The sequence below is a fragment of the Panthera leo genome, chromosome B2 (assembly GCF_018350215.1).
Source record: "Panthera leo isolate Ple1 chromosome B2, P.leo_Ple1_pat1.1, whole genome shotgun sequence".
NCBI classification, from domain to species: Eukaryota; Metazoa; Chordata; class Mammalia; order Carnivora; family Felidae; genus Panthera; species Panthera leo.
In genome coordinates this window covers 35,312,180-35,339,808 of record NC_056683.1, presented here as the reverse complement: position 1 = coordinate 35,339,808, position 27,629 = coordinate 35,312,180, and the positions used below count along the sequence as shown (strand labels likewise).

Here is a 27,629-nt window from a genome sequence, read left to right as displayed (position 1 = left end):
CTTGGCACTTGCTGTTCCTTCCACCCAGAATGCTCTTCCCTCTGATATCTGTGTGGCTCCCTTCCTTATTTCTTTCCTTAAGGATTTTTTTTTAAATGTATTCTTAATGTTTATCTATTTTTGAGACACACAGAGAGAGAGAGAGAGAACACGATCAGGGGAGGGGCAGAGAGGGAGGGAGACACAGAATCTGAAGCAGACTCCAGGCCTGAGCCGTCAGCACAGAGCCTGATGTGGGACTCAGACTCACAAACCACGAGATCATGACCTGAGCCGAAGTCAGACGCTTAACCAACTGAACCATCCAGGCATCCCTTCTCTGGTATTTTTTTTTTTTTCAACGTTTTTTTAATTTATTTTTGGGACAGAGAGAGACAGAGCATGAACGGGGGAGGGGCAGAGAGAGAGGGAGACACAGAATCGGAAACAGGCTCCAGGCTCCGAGCCATCAGCCCAGAGCCTGACGCGGGGCTTGAACTCACATACCACGAGATCGTGACTTCTCTGGTATTTTTTAAAGGTCCCCAAGTGATGCTAATGTACAGCCCAGGCTGAGAACCATACTGGTGACCAATAGTCCTGGGTTATCTGGGACTTTCCAGGTCTTAGTACTGTTAAGTCCTATGTCCCCAGCACCACCTCAGCCCTTGAGCAAACAGGATGCTCAGTTACCCCCTCCCCAAAGGAACAAATCCACGTTTTCTGAATTCCAAGTCAAGACACACGGTCTGGGCACTGACGACTGAAAATCAGTCGTTCGTTTGTTTTTTAAAGTTTATTTATATTTTTAAGTAATCCCCACACCCAACATGGGGCTCAAATTTACGCCCCCGAGATCGAGGGTCGCATGCTCTACAGACTGAGCCAGCCAGGCGCCCCTGGAAATCAGCTATTTGAAAGATCAGCTTGGAACCGTGGATGACAGAGGCCGCAGGGACAGCCCGTGCCGGGAGCCGGACTCTGAAGGGGAGAGTGGCCAGCTGTGGGTCAGTCAGACAGGTCCCCATCATCGGGCCTCCCGGGGCTCCAGCCACTGGCCGCCCGCTCCATGGCCTTCACCCAGCGGTCCCTCAGCTCCTCGGTTTCAGCCTTGAAAGTGTAGAGCTGGCCTGACTGTTGCAGCTGGAAGAGCCGGGGGTCTGCCTGGGTCCCAGCAGTCACCTGGTAGCCCAGCAGCGGGATGGAGGTGTGAGCCCGCATGTCCTGGGAGGGGAGGAGAGAGCCATGGGCCGCTGTCTTTCTGTTCAGCCCCAATGCCTCAGACAGCCGATTTGAAGGTGATAGCCACATCCCCACCTCTCACTTCCCAAACACCCACGAAGCAGGTGGACTGCCGGGAGGGCATCCAGGAAGAAGAGGACTGGCTGCCCACTGGACAGAGTCTGGGCCCAGCTCTGAAAGCCACTAACCCTGACGGGAGGGAAGCATGTCCTCACTGGGGCTCAGTTTCCTCCTCGGGCACATGGGGCCAACAATACCCACCCCATACACACATGAACTGCGAGAAGGCCAAGGTCTGGGAGGCGGGCGGTGGCATTACCTGAGGGGCAGCGTAGATGTAGAGGACGAGGGGGTCATCCTGGGGGATCACGCACCAACCCCGGGGGCCGCTCTTGCCCCACTTGTCCCCGACCAGCTGCAGGAAGCTGCACATTAGGCTCTGCTCCGACCCTGCCACAGACCCTTTCTACAACCAGAGACGGAGGCTGTCAGGGAACAGAGCGCCCACTCTGTGACAGACGCTGGTTTGGGGGCTTTGACAATCACTATTTCGCAGCCTTGCGGCAACACTGTAAGGAGGGGTTGCTTGTCCCTGAGCCTCAGAGAGGTCCCGTCGCGGGCCTGTGGTCACACAGCTGGCCGGTGGCAGGGCTGCGGTCCAAACCCGGCCAGCCGGAGCTTGGGGCAGGTGCCAGGAGGGGCTTCTCACCTGCGAGTTGCCCCAGGGAACAGAACGGGGGCCTGAGAAGGGAGTGGGCCTGTGGCCTAGCGGGCAGGGAAGGCACGAGCAGGGAGTGGGGAAAACTGGAAAGCGGGCAGAGGTCCACGGAAGGGAACCACCTTGAAACCTGGGAGCTGTGTTCAGCTGGAATGGGGGGAAGGGGTCTTCTCCCACCTCCCTGGGACGGTGGGATGTCAACCTGGCCTTCAACCAGGCAGAGGGGCAGTGGTGGCCAGTGTCTGGGCTGGGGAACATTGTGGCAGGAAGTGAACGCGGCTCGTGCCCCACAGGTGTTGACTGGCAGGGAGGGAGCAGCTTGGGGAGCACCTGTGGGTGTGGAGAGTGGCTCCACCAGCCCCAAGGCAGCAGAGAGAACATACGTGGCAGAGGCCAGACAGCTGGCTCTTAACTTGCTGGGTGACCTCGGATAAGCTGCCTCTCTGGGCCTGGGTCTCCATGGGACAGGTCCCTGAAGTCCCTTCCACTTAGAATGGAGTTTCCAGTCTGCCTCTTTCCAGAAGTGGGACCCTGACCTGCAGCCTCAGTCTTCCCATCTGTGAAATGGGATCAGAGACACCGGCTCTCTTCACCTCCGGAGACTTCCGGGGCAGGGCATGGGCATACAGACAGGAACTGTGTGGAGAGGTCGTTGTGATTATTGGATGGGGCCAGAGGACAGGTGGAGAGTCCGGATGACAGCCTAGAGCCAAAGGTTGCTTCCGTTTGGTGACAGGCCCAGCTCTGTTTGCGGGGGAAGGGGAGGGGTGCCCAGGGGCAGAGAGGAGGATGGGAAATGTGACCGCAGCTGGCTTGTTCCTTTGCACCGAGGACGGTGCCAGCACGTGGCGGGCGCCTGCACACGGCTGCTGGGTGGAGATCCTTGGCCCTCACCTCCAGGATGCCCCGCCTCCTGTCCTCCTTGTCCTCGGGGAGCACGCTGCCGGTGAGGAAGGTGTAGCAGTGGAAGCAGACTCTGTTGGGCCTGTTGTCATTGTATTTGAGCTCAGCCCGGTAGTCGGAGCACTTGGCACACACCACCTGGGGGGTGAGGCAGGGGAGGACCGCGTCTGTACCCAGGCCTGGGGGGCGGGGGCATGAGAGCAACCAGGGACAGGAGGAAGACAGAGCAAGCTCCGGGAGAGGGATGGAGGCAGAGACAGGTGGTCCCCTGTGCTGGCAAAAGCCCCGGGGCCTGGAGGCCACGGCACGGGGGAGGGGAGAGCTCAGGCTCTGGGCTCCCCCAGCCGGGGGCTCGAAGGCAGGTCCCCACTGCAGGTGCCTCTTGATTCCCCCTTCGTAAGGGCGGCTGTGAATCCCAGGGGCTTCCCTGCACACACGGCTGCACCTAATCGCTTCTCCAAGCTCTCTCTCCCCTCAGCATCTCACCTGGTTCTCCCACTGCCCCACCAGGTGGAAGCGCTGGGGCTGTCATCCCCTCCCGACAGCAAGGGACTTGCCGAGGGCCACTTGGCTGGCCCTCCACATACGGGACAGGTATTTAAAGCCCCATGGTTTAGCTTTAGGATTCGTGCACATTTTGCATTCCACTCAATCCTAGAGTCAAGCATGTTTTCATAGAAAAATAACGGGCTGAGGGGCACCTGTGTGGCTCAGTTAAGCATCCGACTTCAGCTCAGGTCACACGATCTCGCGGTTTGTGGGTTCGAGCCCCGCGTCGGGCTCTGTGCTGACAGCTCAGAGCCTGGAGCTTGCCTCGGATTCTGTGTCTCCCTCTCTCTCTGCCCCCCCCCACCCCGCCTGCTCACGCTCCGTCTCTCTCTCTCAAAAATAAATGAACGTTAAAAAACTTAAAACTTAAAAAAAAAAAAAAAAAAAAAAGATGAGCTGGTCGTTCTTGCCAGGAAGACCCAGCATGTGTACTCTGTGGAGCGGGACCCGCCCCGAGCCCAGCCCAGAGAAAGCCCCCAGACAGGCCAATGTGGGTCATGCTGGGGAGGCCAGGAGAAAGAGGCATGACAAGACTCAGAGAGAAACATGGGTGCTGCGGGATGTAACTTCCAGGAAGACTGGGGTGTCACGCTGAGCCCGGGATGTGGGATTGGAAGTGGGGGCCAAGACAGAGACAAGGGGGCTCGTCTGGGTGCCCAGCGCAGCACGTGGCCCGGGAGGGACCCACAGAAAGCCTGGTCCGCCCCACCCTCACCAGGATTCCCGTCTGGCAGGTGGGGAGACAGAAACTGGGTGCCCAAACCACTGAAAGAATGACTCACAGAATACAAAGGTAGGTGCGGGCATGGGAAACGCTGAAATCGGGCCAAGGGGCTCTCAGGTAGCCCCACACGGGGGGGGGGGGGGGGCTTCAACGACCTTGGGAGTATTTTAATTTATTGAGATTTAAAGTGTTTACACGGTTAGTGTGTATTTATTGTCTCCTCCACCGGCTTTTTATTTTGAAAAACTTCAAACCTACAGACAAATTGAAAGAATAGCATAGGATACTGCCCCCATCACACTCACCAATTGCTAACATTTTTGCCACATTTGCTTTATCTCTCCCTCTCTATCCGTGTATTTTTTCCCTGAATCATCTGAGTGCAAATTACAGTCCTCATGACACGGCACCCTCAAATATGTAGCTGGCATCTCCTAAAAACAAGGGCATTTTCCTGCCTATTCATAACGTCATGATCATACTTGGGAAATTTAGCATCGATACAATATTACTTTCTATAGATGACTCGTGATCAAATTTCCCCGACGTTCCCCAGAACGACCTCTGTGGCTAGTTTTGTTTTTCCCATCCACAATCCAATTAAGGATCATACATTTTTTTTTTTTTTTTTTTTTGGTCAGAATGTCGTCTTTCTTCCATGTGCCTTGAAGGCGGGTACATAGGTATTGTTATTCTTTGTGCCTCTTTGCATTTCTTAACTATTTTTAATAATTTTTGAGGAAGTACTTACAAAGTCGCAAGTGTGAATTGACCCGACCCTTCTTTACAGACGTGAGTCACCAAGAACAGTAGCTAATCCCCAGATCCTGTCCATTAGGTTCCGATACAACTTGTCACTTACATCTGAACACAGGTGTGTTCCCAGTCCTAGAGATTTCTTTTGTGTCCCAATTGCCATTTAAATACATTTTGGGGACACCTCCCTGACTGGCCCCAACCTGCCAGGCTGGTCTCCTGTCCCCTGGAGGTCATTAAAGACTGAGGTTGTAAAGGGCTTCTCTGTTTGCAGAGTAAATGGAGGGGGTTGTGATGTCGACAGAGAACAGCTCAAGTACAGCAGGTGCTTAAAAAGCAAAGCAAAATTTGTCTCTGATAACCCTGCCGGAGCTGGTAAGAGAGTGGACAGGTTCCTCCCTCAATCAGCTGGTGGTTGCTCCTCTGAGTGAGCCCCTCCTGAACTGCTGAGGAAGGAAAGGAGGAGAAGGAGAGGGAAGGCACTGAACCTTCTTTGTTGAGTCCTCACTACCACCCTGGAGGTAGGTGTTACAATTCCCACGGTACGAGTGAAGAAACTGAGGCACGGTGAGGAACAGAACTGACCAGGGGCTGGAGCACCGAGGGCTTGCCAGGACAGGAGGGGACAGTTAGCCAGGGTCGGTTAAGAAGACAGGAAAGACAGGCATGGGGCTGATGAGGTGGTGGGCGCAAGGCCCGCGAGGGGCTGAGGGGTGTGGACGCCCCACCTGGAACGGGAACCCATTTCCCGGTGCTGGGTCTGGGCTCTCAGGAAATGGTGGTACAAACAGGAGCTGGCAGGGCCAGCTTTGGGGAGTGTCTTGAGCACATCGTCTGGCCTCTCTGAGCCTCGTTTCCCCATCTGCAGAACAGGGATGACGAGCCCCTGGTTCACGGGTGGGCACCGGGAGGTCCAAACACTCACATCCCTGGCTCAGAGTCGGCACCTGATGCTTCTGGGCTGCGTGGGTGGGAACCTGCAGAGTTGGCGGGGAGGGGAGAGGGGCCCTGGGCCAGGGAGGGGAAGGCAGAGGAGGGATGGGTGGAGGCAGGGGTGATGGCAGGACGACTCACGTAGCCGCAGGCTCGGCAGTGGTGGCGGCGGCGCGTCAGGGCATTGAAGGGCTCCTTGCAGCGCATGCACATGGTCACCATCTTGTCCCGGACCCACTGTGGCGCCCGGAGGCCCAGCTCCTCAGACTGCAGCTGTTGGGCAGTAGGGTGGGCACTCCGTGACCCCCTTCTGGCCTCTCCCTGGGACCCTCTGGCCACCTGCTCGTGACCCCCTTCTGGCCTCTCCCTGGGGCCCTCTGGCCACCTGCTCGTGACCCCCTTCTGGCCTCGCCCTGGGGCCCTCTGGCCACCTGCTCGTGACCCCCTTCTGGCCTCGTCCCGGGGCCCTCTGGCCACCTGCTCGTGACCCCCTTCTGGCCTCGCCCTGGGGCCCTCTGGCCACCTGCTCGTGACCCCCTTCTGGCCTCGCCCCGGGGCCCTCTGGCCACCTGCTCGTGACCCCCTTCTGGCCTCGCCCCGGGGCCCTCTGGCCACCTGCTCGTGACCCCCTTCTGGCCTCGCCCCGGGGCCCTCTGGCCACCTGCTCGTGACCCCCTTCTGGCCTCGCCCCGGGGCCCTCTGGCCACCTGCTCGTGACCCCCTTCTGGCCTCGCCCCGGGGCCCTCTGGCCACCTGCTCGTGACCCCCTTCTGGCCTCGCCCCGGGGCCCTCTGGCCACCTGCTCGTGACTCCCTTCTGGCCTCGCCCCGGGGCCCTCTGGCCACCTGCTCGTGGCAGGGGTCGCGTGTGCTGTGCTTCCCAGCAGCTTCCACATGAAGCTGACCGAACTGACAAAGACTATATGCTAGGTCAGTCACTATTACTCCCCTTTGACAGGTGAGGAAACTGAGGCCCAGAGAGGTCAAGGGACTCAGCAAAGACACCCAGGAAGCCAGGGTTCAGAACTCAGATTAGAAATCAAGTCACAGACACTCTCCCTCTCCCCCCGACCCCCCACCTTCCCTTGGTCTTACATTCCTCAGGCACGTTCAACCCAGACCTGTACCACCCGACAGCCTGAGCTGCGTAGATGTGAAATCCTTCCTAGGGATAGTGGCATATAGAGGCTCCCAAAGGAATTTTTTGCTAATGGGAGAACCTTTGGCACTGAGTCTCTGATGTTTGGGGTGGGTGGGCTTTCCCTGGTCCCTTTGAATCACTCCTGGTGGGTGACACTCCCCTGCCCTCCGAGCCAGGCTGGGCAGAGCAAAGTGAGGGAATAAGCGTGTGTGAGGCTGGTGGCTCCAGTGAGGGATATGAAAAGGCTTCATTTACCTCCTGCTCCTGGGTGTCTCCCTCCAGGCCCTGGACCGCAGCCTTGAAGGTTTCGTTCCGCTTCTCAATTTGGTCAATGGCTGCTTGGCAGGCCTGAGGGGGCACGGGAGGTGGTTGGGGGGGGGGGGAGGGCAGGGAGGGCTTGATCTGTCCATCCATCCACACCGCCAACAGACATTGCTGAAAGCCTACTGGGCGCCAGGCACTGGATTCTCAGCACACACTGGCTGACTCAAGGGAGGAGAGACGGTTAGCCCCAGGTGACAGATGTGAAAACTGAGGACATTAAGTGACTTGCCCAAGGCCACCCAGGTAGGCAGGGAAAGGCAGCAAGATTTGAACCCAGATCTGATTTCAAACTACCACAGACCGACTCCTGAAGAAGCACAGGGAGCAGCTGGGCATGCGCGCGCACACACACACACACACACACACACACACACACACCTGCCCCCCCACCATGAACATGTACACGCACACCCCACCCTCCCCCTCAGCCTGGGTGGGTAGTGTGGGGTCAGAATCCTAGGGGCCCTGGATCGTTCTGATACCTGCATCCAGGAAATCATTTCCTCCTGGGACCTGCTCAGAAAGTGAACATGGTGTTGAGAGCAGCCCCTCCCAGTTTTCCCGCCGGGCCCATCCCCCCACCCCCTCCCCGCCTACCGCGCTTGTAGCTCCAAGGTGCGCTGCTTCCCGGACACCAGGAAGGAGTGGGGGAACTCCGCATCGGTCAGCTCCCGCACCTGCTCGGCATTGGGAGGGAGAGGATTCGCTCAGGTTTGTCAGCCCCTGCCCCCCAGACACCGCGGGGTGGATGGAGGCGGATTGTGCCCAAGGGACGATTCAAAATCGAGGGTCGGGCATCGCAACCTTGTCCAAGGCCTCCCTAAACCCGCGGAACCAAGCAAAGGCACCCGCAACCAGGCTGCCCTCTGAGAACACGGGGTGTCAAGGCTCCTGGAATTTTAGCAGCGGCTAAGTTGGCCCAGTGTGAGGTAGGAGTGACAGTTCCTCACAAAGGACTCACCAGAAACGCAAATTGGGTCATAAATTGGGTTTGGGGACACAGCTTTTTCAAGAGCAAACCTAAAGCCTAGGACAAGACCCTCTACCCCACACAGTGAAGGAAGACATTGGTTGCCCAATTCATAGAACCCAACAGACCCCCCACTTCTACTGCCTTTCACTGTCCCCTTGTCCCAGAACCCCACAGGTCCAAGGTCATTGTGAAGGCTGCCAGTCAGACAGCGCTGACTATGTGCTGGCCACTGAGCTCAGGGCTTCTCCACACCTGTTCCCTTTTTATTCACACAACTGCTGAACCCACTGATCCACCCTAGCACTTAGCCTCTACACGCCTCTCGAGGACAGCGACAGGCAGCGAGAGTCTTGCATAGCTGAATCTGGTCAGGCCTCTAGGCTCTCTGCCAGTTTACAGGAAATATGGGGGACCGCGGGACACGTTGATGACACCACAGGGGTGCAGTCGGCAAAATCCAGACTGCAAAACGCTCCCAGGGAATGAGCTGGTTTCTTCAATTAACAAAGGAGAAAAAAGAGGAAAGGGATGTGTAATGGATTAGAAGGGATGTAAGAAACATACCACAAACGATTCAAACAGATCATCTGTGAGAAGACATTTATGAGACAGTCAAGGAAAACCAAAGGATCTTAATATTATTAAATAATTATTATTCATTTGCCAGATGTGATAACAGTACCGTTGTCACCTTTTATGGCAAAAAAAAAAAAAAAAAAAAAAAAAGACAGTCCTTTCTCTTTCAGACACGTACTGTGTTTATAGGTGAAATGATTATGCATCTGAGATTTGCTCTTAAATAATCCAGTGGAAAGCGGATTAGGAAGGAGACTCCTGAGGAAACAAGGCTGGTTTGGGGTTGACAACTGTTGAAACCGGGTGATGAGCATACAGGGGTTCATTGTACTACTTTCTTGGCTCAAAAATGCCTGTAATAGGAACTTAAAGAAAATCTTCACAGCAATCTTGGGAGAGAGAGAGATATCACCCTCCTTTAGGAGATATGGAGATGGAGACTCAGAGAGGGCAGGAGACCTGCCTGAGCTCACACAGCATCTACAGGGTAGAATGAGGATTCAAATTCAGGTTTTTGGCCCCCAAGGGGCAAGAACATCTATTTCCACGCCACTCCCAGAGTCTTACAAGCACAGACCTCTTCCAGGCAGTGTGGAGAGAGAGAGTCACAAAGGGAAACTAAGACATAGACAAGAGCCCTCGTGTGGCAGAACTTTGTTGTTCCACTGACACTCGAGGCTCTCTGCTGGCTCCCAGCCATGTGGTGACCAGGCTTTTGCCCACTTTCAGGGTGGCCCGCCGCATCCCGGAGAACAGTGACCCTGGGTACATCCTGCCCCACGTTAGGTCTCCTTCACCTTCAGGCCCACAGAATCAGTCTGTTCCCTCTAGGAGGGGCCTGATGTGGTTTGGACTCAAACTCTTGGCAATGGGGAGGCTCCGAGGGTTTATACCTGGAGCAGCTGTTGGAGAGGTGTTGGAGAAAGCCCCTCCCGCAGCTGTGTGCAAGGGGACGAGGGGCCTGCCTGCACCTGGGAAGAGAGAACGTTTCTCCCTGGGGGACAATATCGGGAAATCTGGCAAGACTCCATGACTAATGGAGGGGGGGGGGGGGGAGAGAAATCTAAGGTTTGGGATCCAGAGCTAAAAAGAAATATGATGCTTTTAGTAGAAAAAGGGGAACCGAGGAGAGCTCCTGGCCTGAGACTCCAGGATCCCCTCTGCAGAGGGGCAGGATGGAAGCTTCTGGAGGCCAGTTCCCAGGCTCTGCTGTGTCCAGTGTCAACCACTCCCCAGGTCTGGGCCGGTTCAGGCCCCTGCTAACCCCTACGGTGCCTTTGTGCTAATTAGAAAAAGACACCCCTTCTTCAAAACGCTTTACTGACATCTGTTGGCAAACTGGCATAATGTTGAGGTTTTGTTGGAACAAGTCGCTTGACTGCCATCTGCCGGACAATAAGAATTGTAACTAAAGGGGCACCCGAGTGGCTCGGTCAGTTGAGCCCCAGACTCTCGATTTCGGCTCAGGTTATGATCTTGAGGTTTGTGAGATCGAGCTCTGCGCTGGCAGCATTTGGCCTGCTTAGGATTTTCTCTCTCTCTCTCCCTCTATCTCTGTCACCCCCTCCCCCATCTCTCTCTCAAAAATAAATAAATAAAAACTTAGAAGTAAGAACTGTAAATAGACAATCCAGATGAGATTTGCTCATCTTAGGGGAGGTATGCTGGTGCAGTGCCCAACCTGCACAGTTATACATGGAGACTCTGGGTATGTGTGTGCCTTTATCCCTTCCTTCTCCCCAGGCTGGCCTCGTGCAGGACAGCACAACATTAGGACCAACTCAGACCTTGGGGAGAATCAGCTGGTGAGAACTAGGCCTCTCCAATATCCAGAAGGGAGGAGGCGAGGGGGTCATAGGCCAGTGGGAACCATCATGGTGATCAAAGGCCAGAACTGCCTTTAGACTTCAGACTCAGAAAATGGTTCCTGCACAGAAGTGGACAGGCGGATAGCTCTGTGCCTGCCCTGCCTGAACCATTCAAGAGAAGGTGCTGTGTGGCCAATGGAACATCAGACGCACTGTTCAGGGAACGTACTCGGTGGGACTGGTAGGCACCAGGAACCCGGCACATACTGACCCCTCAACACATTCTCTAAGGGTCTGATGCTCTCAGTCCTCTCTCCGTGTATATTCTCTTTATGACTCTGTTTTGGCCTCTCTATTTCTTGGCTTTTCTCTCTGTCAATCTCTGCCTCTCTTTTTCTATGCCTGGGTCTCTGCCAGCCCTGAGACAAGGCCGCCTGTCTCCACTTCTGTCTGTCTGTTATTCTCCTTAAATATGCCTTTCTCAGTCTCCCTCACCAAGGCTCCCAGACATACAAGCCTGCACACACACCCCGGCCTCTGGGACATTCTGAAGACTGAGGAAGGGAAGCTGGATGTCCCAGGGTGAGGGGCTGCATTCATAAAAGACCTCAGTCAACTCAGGCACAGGGAGTGGGCTGGAATCCCCACAGGCTGCCCAGGTCCCTCTACTGGCTTTCATTACCCTCTGAGGCTGCACTCATTTCCAGGCCCCTTGACTGGGCCCCAAATGCCAGGCAAGCCTAGTCAGGAGCAAGGGCAAGGCCCTCCTGCTGAGGGCTCTCTGAGGCCCAGGGGTTCTCCAGAGGACGGAGGGTCCTGGCTCAACTCCTACCTGAACCTCCCTCCTAGGACAGGTCCTGGGAGAGGACAGGGAGGTGGTGATAGGGCTAAGAGATCGAGAAATGGAAGGGTACCAGGACAGGCCGGACCTGACCTCTGCTTCTCCCAGCCTCAGCCCTCAGGACGCTCTGGGACTCAGCAGTGATCAGAGAGGAGTTGTCAAGAAGGTTCCCCCACCACTTACTCCACTATGCCTGCGATTCAGCATAAGTTTGCCCCTCTGAGTTGAAGCCTTAACAGGAGGCAGTCCAGTATGGTGATTAGGTACAGGGGCTCCGGCCGGGGCTGTACCTGGTTTGATCGCTCAGACCAGGATTTGCTGTGTGACCCCCAAGCAAAATATAACCTTTCTGGGCCTTGGTTTTCTTTTCAAAGACTTTTAATTTTTTTTAGAGCAGTTGTAGGGAGTGGCACATGTGTTAGAATTGGTGAACCTACGTTGACACAGCACTGTCACCCAAAGCCCATAGTTTCCATTAGGATTTACTCTTGGTGTAGTACCTTCTGTGGGTTTGGACAAATATGTAATGGCATGTATCATATTGTATCATACAAAGTAGTTTTTCACTGCCCTCAAAATCCTCTGTGCTCCACCTACTTATCCTCTCCTTTCCACCCCTGGAAACCACTGATCTTTTGTCTTTTCCAGAATGTCACGTAGCCTTTTCAAACTGGCTTCTTTCACTTGGCAAAATGCATTTAAGTTTCTTGCACGTCTTTTCATGCCCTGAGAGCTTATTTCTTTTTATCACTGAATAATATTCCATTGTCTAGATGGACCATGGTTTATTCTTTAATTTTTTTTAAATGGGATTAACTACAGATATACTCACACGCAGTCTCTTACGTAGTTAATTCATTGGTTAATTCACTGAAAACGATCTAAAGGTCCCTCGGCGGTGGGTTGGCTGAACCAACAAATTCCAGTACTTTCCACACACTGGGATACTCTGTGGCTACACGGAGGGTAGGAAGCTGGTATCTTACTCACGTGCAGCAATCACCAGAGTTTGCAGTTAGTTAAAAAAGCAAAGTGCAGGGAACGCCTGGGTGGCTCAGTCGGTTGAGCGTCCGACTTCGGCTCAGGTCATGATCTCTCGGTCAGTGAGTTTGAGCCCCGCGTCGGGCTCTGTGCCGACAGCTCAGAGCCCGGAGTCTGCTTTGGATTCTGTCTCCCTCTCTCTCTGCCCCTGCCCCTCCCCTGCTCATGCTCCGTTCTCTCTGTCTCTTAAAAATGAATAAATGTTAAAAAAAAAAAAAAAAGCAAAGTGCAGGACGGTGTCTATGAAAAACAGTTTCACTGGTTATGCGAAACAAAAGTGAAAAAGCAGTAATAAACATATTAGTTTGTGTAGGTAACAACTACCTCTGGGAGGCCTCATAAGAAGCAAAGGCTATCTAGGGGCGCCTGGGCGGCTCAGTCGGTTAAGCATCCGGCTCTTGATTTCGGCTTGGGTCATGATCTCACGGTTCCAGAGATAGAGCCCCGTGTCAGGCTCTGTGCTGACAGCATAGAGCCTGCTTAAGATTCTCTCTCCCTCTCTCTCCCCCTCCCCCGCTCGTGCCCACACACACTCTCCTTCTCCCAATAAATAAACATTAAAACATTTTTATATAAAATTTTTAGATAAAAAAAAGAAGCAAAGACTGTCTCTAGGAAGGGGGACTAGAGGATAGAGTGGGGAGGAGACTTTTCACTATATATATTTTTTATATTTGATTTTGGAATATGCATTATCTTTTTTAAAAAATTTTTTTAATGTTTATTTTATTGTTGAGAGAAAGAGACAGCATGAGCAGGGGAGGGGCAGAGAGAGACGGAGGCACAGAATCTGAAGCAGGCTCCAGGCTCCGACCTGTCAGCACAGAGCCCGACACGGGGCTCGAACTCACGAGCTGTGAGATCACGACCTGAACTGAAATCGGACACTCAACTGAGTGAGCCACCCAGATACCCCTGTATTATCTTTTTAAAAAAAAATGTTTAACGATCTTTTTTTTTTTGAGATGGGGGGAGGAGCAGAGGGAAAGGGAGAGAGAAAAGCTCAAGCAGGCTCCATGCCCAGCGCTGAGCCCGACACGGAGTCTGGCACTTAACCAACTGAACCACCCGGGGGCCCCTGGAATGTGTGTTATCTATATTTTTAAGTAACAAAAGTGTGATTTTTAAAAGGAAAAATCAAAATTGCAAGGGAAAATAACAGTCCCTACACTGCAGGGATCCCAGGAGAAACTGATGGGATGATGCAGTGCCCAATCCATGGGGCAATGTTATGGGCTGCCCTCCTCGCTCATTTGTGGCCACCTCTGGATAGGGACATGACACAATCCAGCAGCTGAGCTGACAGTGTAGACCCTTACAACTCCAAATCTGGCCTGCGGACGTGCAGCAGAAGCATCACCAGTGGGTGATGCCGAATCTTGGGCCCCGCCCCGGACCTAGTAAATCCGGACCTGCATTTTAACAACACTCCCAGGGGGACTCATGCATGTATTAAAGTTTTCAAAGCACTGTTGTAGAGGGTAGGGAAAGCAGAGCGAGGCCAGGACGGGGTGGGGGGCACTGCCCCAAAGAGTGGGCCAGGCCTACGGGAGCCCACAGGGGAGACCTCCAACCCCAAACTTTTCCACCTCCACGGTGGCCCAGGACCTACCAGATTAGGGTTCCTGGGTTGAGAACGCAGCGTGGTCCCTCCTGCTATTCCCCATACTCAATCCACCTCTGGGATGAAGCCTGACGGTGGTTGGGGTGCCTCTCACTCACCTTCATCCCGGCCACGTCGATGCGGGTCCTCACCTGGAAGTGGGCGCCCACCTGGATGACCTTGGGCACACAGTACAGCAGCATGTTGTTGAACTGCAGGAGACACAAACGGTGAGCGCGTGCGCAGTGGCGGGGCAGGAAGGGTGGTAGGGCAGGGCTTCCCTGGGGGTGGGCGGGGCACCACTGCGTCTCCCTCTCCTCTCGCCACACTCTGGGCTACTCACGGGAGTCACAGGTGTGATGATGAAGGGGTGGTCTGGCCCCTAATCCACCTAGGACTGTCACTGAAGGGCCGCCATATCTGTGGGCATCAAACTCACAAGGACTTTCTAATCGGGGCTCAGGGTGGTGAAGGCTCATGAGAGGTTATGGCTCCCTCCTCCAGACCTCCGGGCAGGACCAGTTTCCAGATTTCCAGGAGACCCCCTGGCTTCTTCAGTGCAAATCTGGGCAGTTCTTAACAGTAACCTAATTCCTTCCTGCTACGCATTCCCTAGAGCACAGATTAATACCTCAGAGTTGGGAGCCAAACAGTCTGGGTTCAAAATCTGACTCTGTTGCTTCCCAGGGCCTGTCTGGGAAACCCCTCAGTCGGAAATCCCTGAGGCCTAGAGGCAGCAAGTGACCTGTCCCAAATCACCTGGATGCCAAATCAGGGAAGGACAGAGAAGCGGGCTCTTCCCTGTTTCTCCTGAGGTGCCAGGTAGACACCAGGCAGGCAGGACCTGGGGCAGTGTGGCCCCTGGACTTCCCTCCCCATGCGGGATGGGCCCCCCAGCATCCCCTACCAAGAAAAGGTAGCGCTCCATGGGGTCGCTGCGGCGAAAGGAGATCTTGAGGACAGGGCCTTCACGGAGCAACGTGTTGGAGGGGTCTACTATGTCGTCCTCGAGCCCCAGGCGCTGGTACACTTCCCACAGGTCCTGTAGCCGCTCCTGGGACAGGGGGTGCACCCTCAGCCAAAGCCGGGCAGGGCCCACCTGCTTCTGGAAGGTTTGCCTTGTGTGGACAGGGACGGGATGTGAAGGGGAGGACAGCAGCGGGCCAGGTGTCATGGGGTAGGATCAGGGGATGAGCAGATAGAGACCTGGGTGGGCTGGGGGAGGCTGAGAGCTGCAGGGAGGAGGTACAGGGCCCCTGCGGAGGCCTGCGGTACAGGGCCCCACGCCCACCCCCGCCCATGAGGGCCGGCAGCTCACCATCTCAGTGATGGCTGAGTTGGAGTGCTGAGCGGCTGAGAAGATCATGTCGAGCGCTTCTGAAGGGGGACACAGGGCCAGCGTTATCTCCTGAAAATTTGGGGCTGGGGGCTGAGGCAGGAAGTCCTTGAGGCTTAACAAAGTGGCCTAGGGGGGCTGCCATGAGTAACCATAGGAGAAGCCTTGACTGTGTAGCCTGGCACATGAGATGTTTGGATCATGGGGGCCATTTCCCACCCAGAGTGGAGAGAGTGGACGCCACTGAAGACAGGGCTTAGGCGTCTGTGACTCTCATTGCTGGCCAAACCAAGCCAGACCCAGAGGGTGCTTTGGAAAGACCATGGGTTTTGGCATAATACAGGCATAGCTTCAGATGCCACCCCTGGGGGCGCCTGGGTGACTCAGTCGGTTGAGCGTCCAACTTTGGCTCAGGTCATGATCTCACGGTTTGTGGGTTTGGGCCCCGCGTTGGGCTCTGTGCTGATGGCTTGGAGCCTGGAGCCTGCTTTGGATTCTGTGTCTTGCTCTCTCTCTCTGCCCCACCCCTGCTTGTGCTCTTTCTCTCTCTGTCTCAAAAATAAATAAAAAACATTAAAAAAATTAAAAAAAAATGCCACCCTTGCCCCTTTCTGGCTGTGTGACCTTGGGCAAGTCACTTGATCTCTCTTGGGCTGATGTCTACCAAAAAAAGGTTAATGGTAGAGATAATGTCTAAGAAGTGCCTGATAGCTGATAGTCATTCCAAGCATGTTAGCAGGTGTTCAATAAATAAATGGGAGTCGCTCAGGCCTCCCCAGCTCCCTGGATTTCTTGGGGGGGGAGGGGTGTCCTCACTCTGAGCATCTGCCCGGTCTGGGGCTTGGGCTGGCAGCTTCTGGATGTATTCCTTGAGCAGCAGCTCGTAGCGTGGGATTCTCTGCACAGGTTCCAGCATGTGGTGCTGCAGAGTCAGGCTGCCGGAGGCCTCGCTGCTCTTGGGGAAGAGATGGGGAGAGGAAGAGTGGAGGCGAGAATGGAGGAGGGGGGGGACAGGCTACCCCAAGGGCCACGGGCGTGGGCAGGGCAGGCTGATGCTGGAGCGTGTGCAAACAGCTGAGCCTGGAGGTGGCCAGAGTCACTCAGGGAGACTGAGCCAGTGCACACTGGGGGTGGCAATGCAGGCTCTGTCCCGCCCCTCACCCAACCTCACCTGGATGCGGGTGATCACCTCCTGGAAGGGTGCAGACTTGTCAGTCCAGGTGGCCAGAAGCTCGGCGGCTCGCTCAAAGTTCTTGACATACTCACTGTACATCTTCAGGAACGGGGCCAGTTTCTGGATCACGTCGCCGATGCGGGGGGTGGCTGTCCTGCAAGAGGGCCACCTAGGTACTGCCTTCAGCCTGAGGACCTCCTCTCTTGACTTCAGGCAGGGTCAGGTTAGGCCAGGCTCTCTGAACTCCTCGTAACAGTCCTTCCACTGCACCTCCGGGTGTAGGCATTCGCCCAAACGTGTACGGTCCAACCTCCCTTAGACCTTGAGCCCTGGAGGGCAGATGCTATTCTCTTCCACCCCAAAGACCCAGCATAGTGTTGGGCCCACAACACGTATCCATTAACCACTCAAGGCCTCCGACGTGACAGCAGCGAGGGCCACAGGCTAAGCACTGCTCAAAACATGCCACATGTCTCATCTCATTTAACTCTGCAAGAGATGGTCACTGGTCCATCTTAGAGATGAGGAAATTGAGGCTCAGGAGATAAGAACGGATCCAGGGTCATCCTGTGGTAAGGCCCGAAGGTCAGCCCAGGGACCGTTACAGCAGAGCAGTGAGGGGCCGCGATCTGGAGCTGGCCTCCCTGAGTTTGATTCCTAACTGTTCCATTTACTCTAACTGTGTGTTCTCGGACAGGCCACCTACCCTCACTGTCCCTTCCTTTTCCCACTGGAAAAAAATGGGAATGATGCTAGGCATAGGGTTGTCTTTAAAAACAAAACAAACAAAAAAAAAACGCCACAGGGGCTCCTGGGTGGCTCAACAGGTTAAGCGTCTGACTTCGGCTCAGGTCATGATCTTGCGGTTTGTGGATTTGGGCCCCGCATCGGGCTCTGTGCTGACAGCTCAGAGACTGGAGCCTGCTTCGGATTCTGGGTCTCTCTCTCTCTCCCTCTCAAAAATAAAATAAACATTAAAAAAAATTAAAATAAAAAAAAAACCCACCACACACAAACCAACATTTTATTGTGAAAAAAAAACGTCAAGCAACCATAAACTAAAAAGAACATAATAATGAACCCCTATGTATCCATCACTGGATTTAACAGTTATGGACATTCCTCTCTGTTGAAGAATTTTATTTTTTTTTTAATTTTTTTTAAACGTTTTATTTATTTTTGAGACAGAGAGAGACAGAGCATGAATGGGGCAGGGGCAGAGAGAGAGGGAGACACAGAATCGGAAGCAGTCTCCAGGCTCTGAGCCATCAGCCCAGAGCCCAACGCAGGGCTCGAACTCACGGACCGCGAGATCGTGACCTGAGCTGAAATCGGCCGCTTAACCGACTGAGCCACCTGGGCACCCCTCTGCTGAAGAATTTTAAAAGACATGCCGGACGTCATGGCATTGCTTCGGCAAAATGTATACAGTGAGTAATTTCATCACCAAACGCTACAGTGGTCACCTCTGAAAACGAAGACAGTTTCTTGCATAACCATGATCACGTAGTGGGCTGATTTGCAAATTAGAGGAGTAATAGTAACATTAATAGGTGTGAAGCCCAATGCCGGGCATGTAGGAAGCCCTCAGTCAGCGAGGGCTATTTCCACTGCCTCCTAAGTCACTCAGCCTAGCAAGGACCTATCTATCCCCTTCCCCAGAACACACACACACACACACACACACAGCCCCTCAGCACTCATCTGTCCAAGCCCCTTACTCTGAGGACAGACACAGACCGAGCCCAGAGGAGGAGACTGCCATGGCCACGCAGCAAGGCCAAACCTCGTGCCCCGGGGGCTGCATGCTGACCTGGCTGGGGCAGCGGTCAGGGGGCCTCAGGGCTCCGTGGGGGACCTCACCAGTCATCCAGCCGCCGCTGCAGCTCCGGGAGGAAGAACTGCGCGTGGAACTGGTAGATGGAGGAGATGTTGGAGAAGATGAGCCTCACCACGTCCTCGGGGAAGGCCTTGCTGCTGCGGGCCTCCCTCAGCAGCTCCTGGAAGAACACCTGGAACCACCACTGCGGTCACTGGGCCTGTGGCAGAGAAGAGCCACCCACACAGCAGCCCAGGGGGAGACAAGCACAGCCCAGGGGCTTTAGGCTGCCCCCCCCCCCCCCCCGCCTAGGTTACTGAATGCTTTCACTTCTTCAGTCTCTCATCATCCTCAAAACAACCTCAGGAAGAGATAGGGAGGGTTGTATTCTGGCCATTTTACAGAAGGGCAAATGAAGGCCTCCAGACTCAGACACACTTGGTCAGAGAGGCTGGCAGCTGGTGAGTGTCAGAGATGGGTCCATCTTGCATCTGCCAAGGTCTTGAACTTCGCCACGCTAAAGATCCTGCTCCTGGGGCGCCTGGGTGGCTCAGTCAGTCGAGCGTCTGACTCTTGACTTCGGCTGAGGTCACGGTCTCACGGTTTGTGAGCTTGAGCCCCACATCCGGCTCTGCGCTGATAGCACGGAGCCTGCCTGGGATCCTTTCTCCTCCCCGCTCTTTCTACCACTCCCCATAAGTTTAAAAAAAGTAAAAAAAAAAAAAAAAAAAAAAAAAAGATCCTCCTCCTGATTTCCAAATATTTAACCCTCTTAAGAAAGGGTGAAGGGGGGCGCCTGGGTGGCTCAGTCGGTTAAGCGTCCGACTTCGGCTCAGGTCACGATCTCACAGTTCGTGAGTTCGAGCCCCGTGTCGGGCTGTGTGCTGACAGCTCAGAGCCTCAAGCCTGCTTCACATTCCGTGTCTCCCTCTCTCTCTGCCCCTTCCCTGCTCATGCTGTGTCTCTCTCTGTCTCAAAAATAAATAAACATTAAAAAAAATTTTTTTTTAAATAAATAAAGGGTGAAGGGATAATAATGGTGAGGGTGTCGAGCATTGGGGTGACAGATGAGGCATGGGGACTGGAAGGATGTGTGCACTCTGCTACACGTGAGGCCAGCCCCAGCGCTGGGGGTGAAATGGCAAGTGGCATTAATGCTACTTCCTGATTTCTGCCCTAACTTCGGCCAACGGGGACTGAACGCCCTAGAATCAAATCCCAGGCCCTACCTCTCAGCTCTGGTGAGGTGTACAGAAGGCAGAGCAGGGGTGGGGTGAGGAGACCTGGGTGCTGGGGCTCAGGGCAGGATGAGGTGGTATTCTGGCCACTGACCTGGTCTAGCAGATGGAGGCGTGCCACATAGGCCTTCTCTGTCTCCAGTAGTTCCTGGACGATTTTCTTTTCCTCTGGCATCTGTGGGGGAGGGGGGGCCGGGGGGGGGGTTGAACAGGAGGAGGAGAGACACAGTTTCTGGTCTCCTCTGATGGAGACCCCAATGTAGTCTCCAAAGATGCCCCAGTGAGCGCCCACCTCCCGACACTCATGGCCTCCCACAATGCATCTGGGCCGGCACTGGGATCGCTTTAACAAAGGATGGGGCAGGAGTGAGGTTGTGCCAGTTCTGGGTCTAAGGCTTAAGAGGCCTGGAAGCTTCTTGGGAGTCATGAACCACCACTTCTGGAGGTCTGGCTGATAGAGAGGCCACGTTGAGGCTCAGAGACTACATAGAGCCAAAGGCCCAGCAATGCCAGCACCGCAGCTGAATCCAGCCTTCCACTGTCCCTGCCCAGGCACCAGGCTTGAGAGTTGAGCTATCTTGGGCACTCCAGCCCCGGCCACCATCAGACCGCAGCCATGTGAGAGACCCTCTTATGGACTGAATTGTGCTCCCCTCCCTAAATCCATATGTTGAAGCCATAACTGCTAATATGACTGTATTTGGAGATAAGGCCTTTGAGGAGATAATCATGGTTAAATAAAGTCATAAGGGTGAGGTCCTAATCCAATTGGATTAGGTGTCCTTATAAGAGGAGGGACAGACACTAGGAGACTATGTGCATGAGGACACAGTGAGAAGATGGCCGTCTATAAGCCAAGGGGAGAGTCTTTGCCAGAAACCAACCCTGCCGGCACCTTGGTTTGGGACTTCCGGTCTCCAGAATCGCAAGGAAATATATTTCTCTAAAGTCACCCAGTCTGTGGTATTTTTTCGGCCCAACCTAAGACAAACCCCAAGTGAGACCAATAGAAAAACCATCCATACGTTCTGGTCAATCCACAAAACTGTGAGAAATGATAAATCGTATTCGGCCACCACATTTTGGGGTGCTTGTTCTGCAGCAACTGGTAACTGCAACATACTACTGTGATCGCCATTCCCATTTTATAAATGAGGAAACAGGCACAAAGAAGCTACAGTGCTTTGCCCAAGGTCACACAGGAAGCAGAAGAGCTGGGGTGTGATCACTGGCAGTCTGGCTCCGGGGGACACAGTACCATGCAGCCTAGCCCTTGAACTCCACAGACAAGGAAGCTGAAATGCAGAAAAGGGAGGGGACCTGTCCAGGATCAGTCTAAGGGTAGGATCAGCACTAATCTCTCTCTCTAGTTTGGGATTATTGCCTCTTGTGGTGGGTAAACTGAGGCCACTCCAGGGAAGGATGCCAGGTTCACACAAGCTGTGTGGCCTTGGACAAGTTTTTAAGCTGTCTGAGTTTTATGGGGTTATTTGTGTTTTTTTTTCTTTTAGAGACAGAGTTGGGAGGGGGGTAGAGAGAGAGAGGATCTTAAGCAGGCTCTACTATGCTCAGCTTGGAGCCCGATGCAGGGCTCGATCCCACGACGCTGGGATATGACCTGAGCCAAAGTCAAGAATTGGATGCTCATCTGACTGAGCCATCCAGGCACCCCTAAGCCATCTGAGTTTCAATGTCTTTGCCTAAAAAACTCCTACAGTGAAGGGAATGTGAAACAATGGAACAATGGGGTGAACTGTAGGCATGTCATCAAAGGCTGTTAAGGGAGTAGAATCTAGCTTTCAACTGATTTCTGCTGACATAAGACCCCTGCTTGGAGAAGTGCTGGTTTGGGCTGGGAGAGAATTTGCAGGGAGGTCCGTGGAGGCGTCCCCCAGCTCCCCACATCCGCTCCAGCCCTCAGGCACCTGCGTCCCTGGCCCAGGGTGGATCTCGGGCTGGCAAGATTTCCTCCAGGCTCCACTGGACAGCTTGTTCTTCAGGGAGTTCAGGTACCTCCTGCTGACTGTCCTGGGCTCAGACCCCAGGCTCTCCCCAACGTGGGACTCCTTCCATGGTTCTGCAGACGGGGTAAGGCTGTACCCGGGTAGGTGACGTTCAGCCTCCAGTTTGGAGACTCCGATTGCTGCTCCTGGAGTCCTGAAATGAACAGAACAGATCTGAGAGTTTCCTGTCTGCAAAGTAGGAAGAAGACTAGCACTTCCCTGGTCAGGGATTTAGGAGTGATCAATGCACATCACAGGTGTGAAGAGGCCCCTGAGTGCCTGGCACTCAGGGGGAGTTTGCTAAGTAAAACATCCACTTCCTTTCCAACATCTTCTTGGAGGGAACTCCAGTTTTCAAAATGAGTCAGCGTAGACTTGTTTTGTTTTCTGGGAAACTACATACTTCCCTGTTTAAAATGCCAGGAGGAACCCCTCTTTCTGCATATAGTGTTTTTAAGGTGGCCCCAGGTCACCCTCACTTGTACACCTCGTCTCTGTTTTAATGTTAAGTCTCTGCAGCAGGAAAGGCCCTAAAATCTTAGGAGAGAAGGAGGGAGCCATGGAACACTCTACAGGGAGGGCAGGACTGCTAAAGCTGGGACTTTGCAATGGGAGCCGTGCCTTCCACACCTCTAGTGGGTGGGTGGAGGGTGGGGGGAAGCCAGTCTGGCAGCAATTCCCTGTTCCTCCCGGGATGGGCCTTTGAAGGGTATCTTTGAGTGCAGAGTCTACAGGCCAGCTAAAGTATTTAGATAAAAGAGGCCACCTTCACTGAGTCATAGCCCACGGTTTGGGTTGTGCTCATTCCCTTTAGTATGAAAAGGCTTGCGATGAGACAGATAGTCTGGGCAATGGAGGACCAGACAGGTACAAAATCTCCAAAACTCTGAGACAGGTTTTCATTACCCCAGCTTTGCAGCTAAGGAAACTGAGGTACAGAGAGTAACTTGCAGCATAAGTAACTTGCAGCGAGGGGGTGGCAAAGGTGGAGTTCAGATCAGGCATCTGATCCCTAAACTGCCCCTCCCCATCCGGGTCGAGAAGAAACAGGTCCAGCGGGTCAACATGTCTGCCCCAAGTCACTCAGCTAGCTGGTGGCAGAGAGGATTGGAACCCGGTCCTCAGTGGCTCCTCATGGGCTCCCCCACCCTTCTCTGGCACCTCAGTGCCTGGTTCCTCAACCCACGGAAACAGCTGGGCCTCAGGCTTTCTGTTCTACATTTGGTTTCAGCTTTTGCATTTCCCTTGCATTTCAGCACTTGCATTTCCCTCCAAGTGCGCCAGGCCAGCTTCTGTTTCCTCTTCCCCCCTCAGTTTCACATCAGCTAAGGGGCTGGAAGACCTCACAAGAAAGCCAAAGCCAAGGCTGTTGGCACAGGGCCTCTCACATGATAAGAGGTGACTCTCACCCTGCAGACAAGGCCTCCTCTGACCCCATTCTGGTCTGAGGGCTGCCTCCTCTTGCCTGGTGTGGCCTGGGCACAACACACCTGCTAAGGGTCTCCACTGAGCATGCCTGGCATGTTGAGTGAGGTGGTGCTCTCTCCCCACACAGAAGGGAGCAGGGGGTGGGGTGGGGGTCCAGGAAGGCGGTGCCTGGAGCTGTCCTTGGTGCTGAACAGAACGTGTTTGGCAAAGGACTCTGGGAGAGTCAGGGTAAGGTCCCTGGCTCAGGAAGCTGAATTGCCCTTCTAGGTCCACATCTATGCCACATGCACCTTGAAGGCCACAGAAGTCTTCGTCTGCTCTGAGTGCCCTCAGCACTCAGAATCTAGGCTTCACTCAGGATATCTATTGTCTATGACTTGGCATCATAGTAATTTCATGAGCTTGGCATCCAAAGACGAAAATCATCCCAGCAGGGATCAGTCCTGTGTCTGCTACAGTTCCTGTGTGATGCTGTGTTGTACCAACCACACCCCCTTCAGGACTGAGGAGCTCTTCTCCCCAGTTGTTGGTGGTATGGTGGCCGACTGGGAATTGCCCTCCCTGGAAGACAACTGCCTCATCTCAGGCCAAGTCCACATCCAATGACTAGCCCATGTGGAGGTATAAAGACCCATCCCTTTGCCTCAATTAGAACGACTTGAGGGACATCTCAGCTTCAGAGCAACTTGGGACAGCCTGAGGCTTCTATTTCAAGTGCACACAGTTCAACTTCTCCCTATGCTGTATCCCTCGCCCCAACAGGTGTTATTCCCAAAACTATCCCCAGAAGCAAATTTCTGTCTTAGAATCTATTTCCAGAGGGACCTACAACCGTCCCTCGCACAGTCCTGGGCTTAAGGAATGCCAGCAGAGTAGACTAATGTCACACACAGACACACTCACAGACGCACACACCATCACCACCACCGCTGCCAGGGCCTCCAATGACCTCCACACATCTGGCCCAGTTTTTTATTTTTTTTCCTTCAAATGGAAGCCCCTACCCATGAACTTAAAGTCTTTTAAGCCCCCTTGCCTCTCTGTGCACCCATTGTCTCATCTATAAGATGGGAATAGAAACAGAACTACTCTCAGGAGGCTGTTAGATAATTAAATGAAATAAGTAACAAAAATCACATAGAAAAATGCTCCAAAGGTAGGCTGATGATACATCCTGGTTTGCCTGATACAGTCTCAGCTTTTCCTATTGTCCTCTCCCCTCTGCCAAAAAAATTGAATGGCATCCACTTTCAGTTTTAATTGTACCCTGAGTTGAATGATAAATTATATGGTTGTCCTACTTATAAGGAGTAAGTGCTTGATAAGTATTAGCTATTATTTCCAATGGGTGGAGTCCTGCAGCCCAAACACTGTTTGGTCCGCCCACGCTCACTCATAACTACACACATCTGGACTCTCCCCAACATATCAATATATGCACTCTTGGGGCGCCTGGGTGGCTCAGTTGGATAAGCATTCGACTCTTGGTTTCGGCTCAGATCATGATCTCACAGTTCGTGAGATCAAGCCCCGGGTCAGTCTTGGTGCTCACAGCACAGAGCCTGCTTGGGATTCTGTCTATTTCTGCCCCTACTCCATTTGCATGCACGTGTGCTCTCTCTCTCTCTCTGTCTCAAAATAAGTAAATAAACATTAAAAAATATACACACACACTCTCACTGCTGCCCAGTTCCTGGTGCCCAATGACACTGCCTGCTGCTGTGACAAACCCAGGCACTGCCCAGACAGGAGGAGGTGTCCAGGAAGGGCCCAGAGAGAGAACTGCTTGCTGTGAGGCCCCAGGGCAGTCCTGGCCCTGATCCTCAGCCTGAAGACTGGCAGAACATGTGCTCCAGGGCCTGGCAGTGGGCAGAGGGGGGCTCAGGGTGGGCAAAGGAGCTAGAGGGAGGCCACCAGTCCGCCCTGGCGACCCTTCCCACCCCCCTCCACCCCATACCTGCTGTTTTCAAACACAGTCACCAGACTGGACACAGATGCCAGCTTCTCCTTACTCTCTTGCTCCATTCTGTAGACCTCCAGGGTGGTCCTCAACTACCCCTGAAGCAGAGAAGGTGGCCTCCAACGGCACCCTCAGCCACCCCCACCCGGGGTCACAGATGGTCTAAGGCATCCTGGAATGTGCTCCAGAGGGCTCAGGAGGCCTGCTCCCAGCTTCAGAGTAAGAAGGAGGAAGTGGTCCCAGAGCCACAGCCCCAAAGGGGAAAGGCCCCTGCTTCCTCTAGAGGGAGGAGCCCACTCAGGCCCCGCCCACCCACCCAGGGTCTGACCTTTCACTCCTGTAGACCTCATTCCAGAGGCCACCCCCAGGGGGCAGTGGGGTCCAGAGGTAGTTTCTGGAGCCAGCCCTTGGCTGAGCTTGGCCAACCACACTTTCTCATAAGGCCCAATGGATTTTACTTGGAGCTTTCTCAGCAGCTTCTTTTCTGCATCTGACCTGATCACCGCTGTGAGGAAACAGATTTTTTTTTTTTTTTTTTTTAATTAAAAATAGATCACAAACCTGTTAAGGGCTAGCAAGGAGGGGTACAGTGCTGTTCTCACCTCTCTACTTGGTCTCAGTCTTTTAATGACTGCTGTCTCCACCTCCTTGCCCCAGGGGAGCGCGGCTTCCTCCCTGAAACTCAGATAATAACAGCTAACTCAGGCACTCTTTTTAGTGCTTTACAAGTAGTTTCTCATTTAATCCCACAATAGCCTTATGAGGTAGGTCCTATTACTATCCCTATTTTACAGAAAACGAAAACAAAAACAAACAACAAACCCTGAGGATCAGAGAGATTAAGTAACTTGCCCAAAGTCACCCAGTAAGAACGCAAAAGAAGTCAGATTTCCAAAGCAAAGATGAGTGGCCTACAATTCCAGCAAAGGTTTGGTTGAAAACCCGGATGATCACGTTCTTGCCGTGTTCTCCTCAGACTTCCTTGTCTTAGCATGCTGGGTCGTTTCCGCCTGTCTACCATCTGGTCTCCCAGCCCTTCCACAACAAATGCCCATCGCCTGCATTCCCCTTCTTCAAGCCTCACTGGCCCTCCAAGCCTCTCCCACCGGGTTCTAGTCTCGCTGGTCCTGAACCAGGGCTCTCCATCAAGACTTGTCTTCGTCCTGGAGTGTGGGGACAGAGCCTCAGTCATCTTGATACCTGAAGTGACTGGCACACCTTCACGCTCCAGCACCTGTAAACCCCTGGGGCCTCACACACCCAACTGCTTCACTAGCTCAGAGCAATTTCTTCTGGCAATTTCTTTGGCTCCTCCCTAACTTCGATAATAACCCTCTTCACTTTTTGTGTTTACTTTTTATTATGGAGAATTTAGAACACATACAAAGTAGACAAATATAATGCATTCCCAAAACCCATAACCCAGACCCAACAAGCATCAACTCATGGCTAATAGTGCTTCATCTATGGCCACATTCACTACCCCTTATCATTTTGAAACAAATCCCAGAGGTCAGATGATTGTACCCATAAGTATTTTGGTATGCATCTAAAAGATAAGGAGATTTTATATACGTACATGTGTGTATGTGTGTGTGTGTGAGTGTGTATATATTTTATATATATAAATATATATAAAACATTTATATATATAAATTATATACTCACATACGGTAATATTATTCTACATATGCATACATACATATATATGTTATATACATGTACATGTATATATATATATAAAATAATATTACCATTATCATACCAAGAGAGATATTTACTAATAATTCTCCAATATAACCAAATACCTAGTCAACATTCAAAGTGCCAATTCTTCATAAATGTCATCTGCTACAGACTGAATTGTGTCCCCCCCTAAAATTCATCTATTAAGCCTTAGCCCAGCGTGCTTCTGTATAGGGGATATAGGGCTTTTAGGAAGTAATTAAGCTTAAATGAGGTCAGAAAAGTAAGGTCCTTATAAGGATTGGTCGCCTGGGGCACCAGGATGGCTCAGTCAGTTGAGCCAGCAGCTCTTGATTTCAGCTCAGGTCATGATCCCAGGATTGTGGGATTGAGTCCGGAGTCAGGTTCCATGCTGAGAATGGAGCCTGCTTGGGATTCTCTCTCTCTCTCTCTCTCTCTCTCTCTCTCTCTCTCTCTCTCTGTCTCTCCCTCTGCCCCTCTCCCCAGCTCACTTTCTCTCTCTAAAATAAAAAAAAAAAAAAATTAAAAAAAATAAGGGGCGCCTGGGTGGTTCAGTTGGTTAAGCGTCTGACTTCAGCTCAGGTCATGATCTCACGGTCCATGAGTTCGAGCCCCGCATTGGACTCTGTGCTGACAGCTTGGAGCCTGGAGCCTGCTTCAGATTCTGTGTCTCCCTCTCTCTCTGTCCCTCCCCCATTCATGCTCTGTCTCTCTGTCAAAAATAAACATTAAAAGGGGCGCCTGGGTGGCTCAGTTGGTTGGGTGTCCGACTTTAGCTCAGGTCATGATCTCGCGGTCTGTGAGCTTGAGCCCCACCTCGGGCTCTGTGCTGACAGCTCAGAGCCTGGAGCCTG

General features: G+C 53.2%; 1 protein-coding gene across 2 annotated transcripts; it reads right to left on the bottom strand.

The window, feature by feature from the left end:
• Positions 1-505: 505 nt before the first annotated feature.
• On the bottom strand, positions 506-25,296 carry FGD2 (FYVE, RhoGEF and PH domain containing 2). 2 transcript variants are annotated; one of them, XM_042938606.1, is made up of 16 exons: positions 25,066-25,296; positions 21,603-21,834; positions 19,772-19,852; positions 18,484-18,632; positions 16,618-16,774; positions 16,263-16,401; positions 15,429-15,487; positions 15,018-15,164; positions 14,230-14,322; positions 7,866-7,945; positions 7,751-7,781; positions 7,200-7,292; positions 5,946-6,077; positions 2,834-2,980; positions 1,541-1,687; positions 506-1,203 (listed from the first exon to the last, which is right to left on the bottom strand). In XM_042938606.1, exons 1-16 carry the CDS (start codon positions 25,131-25,133, stop codon positions 988-990), a joined length of 1,971 nt encoding a protein of 656 aa, XP_042794540.1. In that variant the 5' UTR covers positions 25,134-25,296; the 3' UTR covers positions 506-987. The 2 variants fall into 2 exon arrangements, with proteins under 2 accessions (XP_042794540.1, XP_042794541.1); XM_042938607.1 differs by lacking the exon at positions 19,772-19,852.
• Between the last annotated feature and the right edge of the window lie 2,333 nt (positions 25,297-27,629).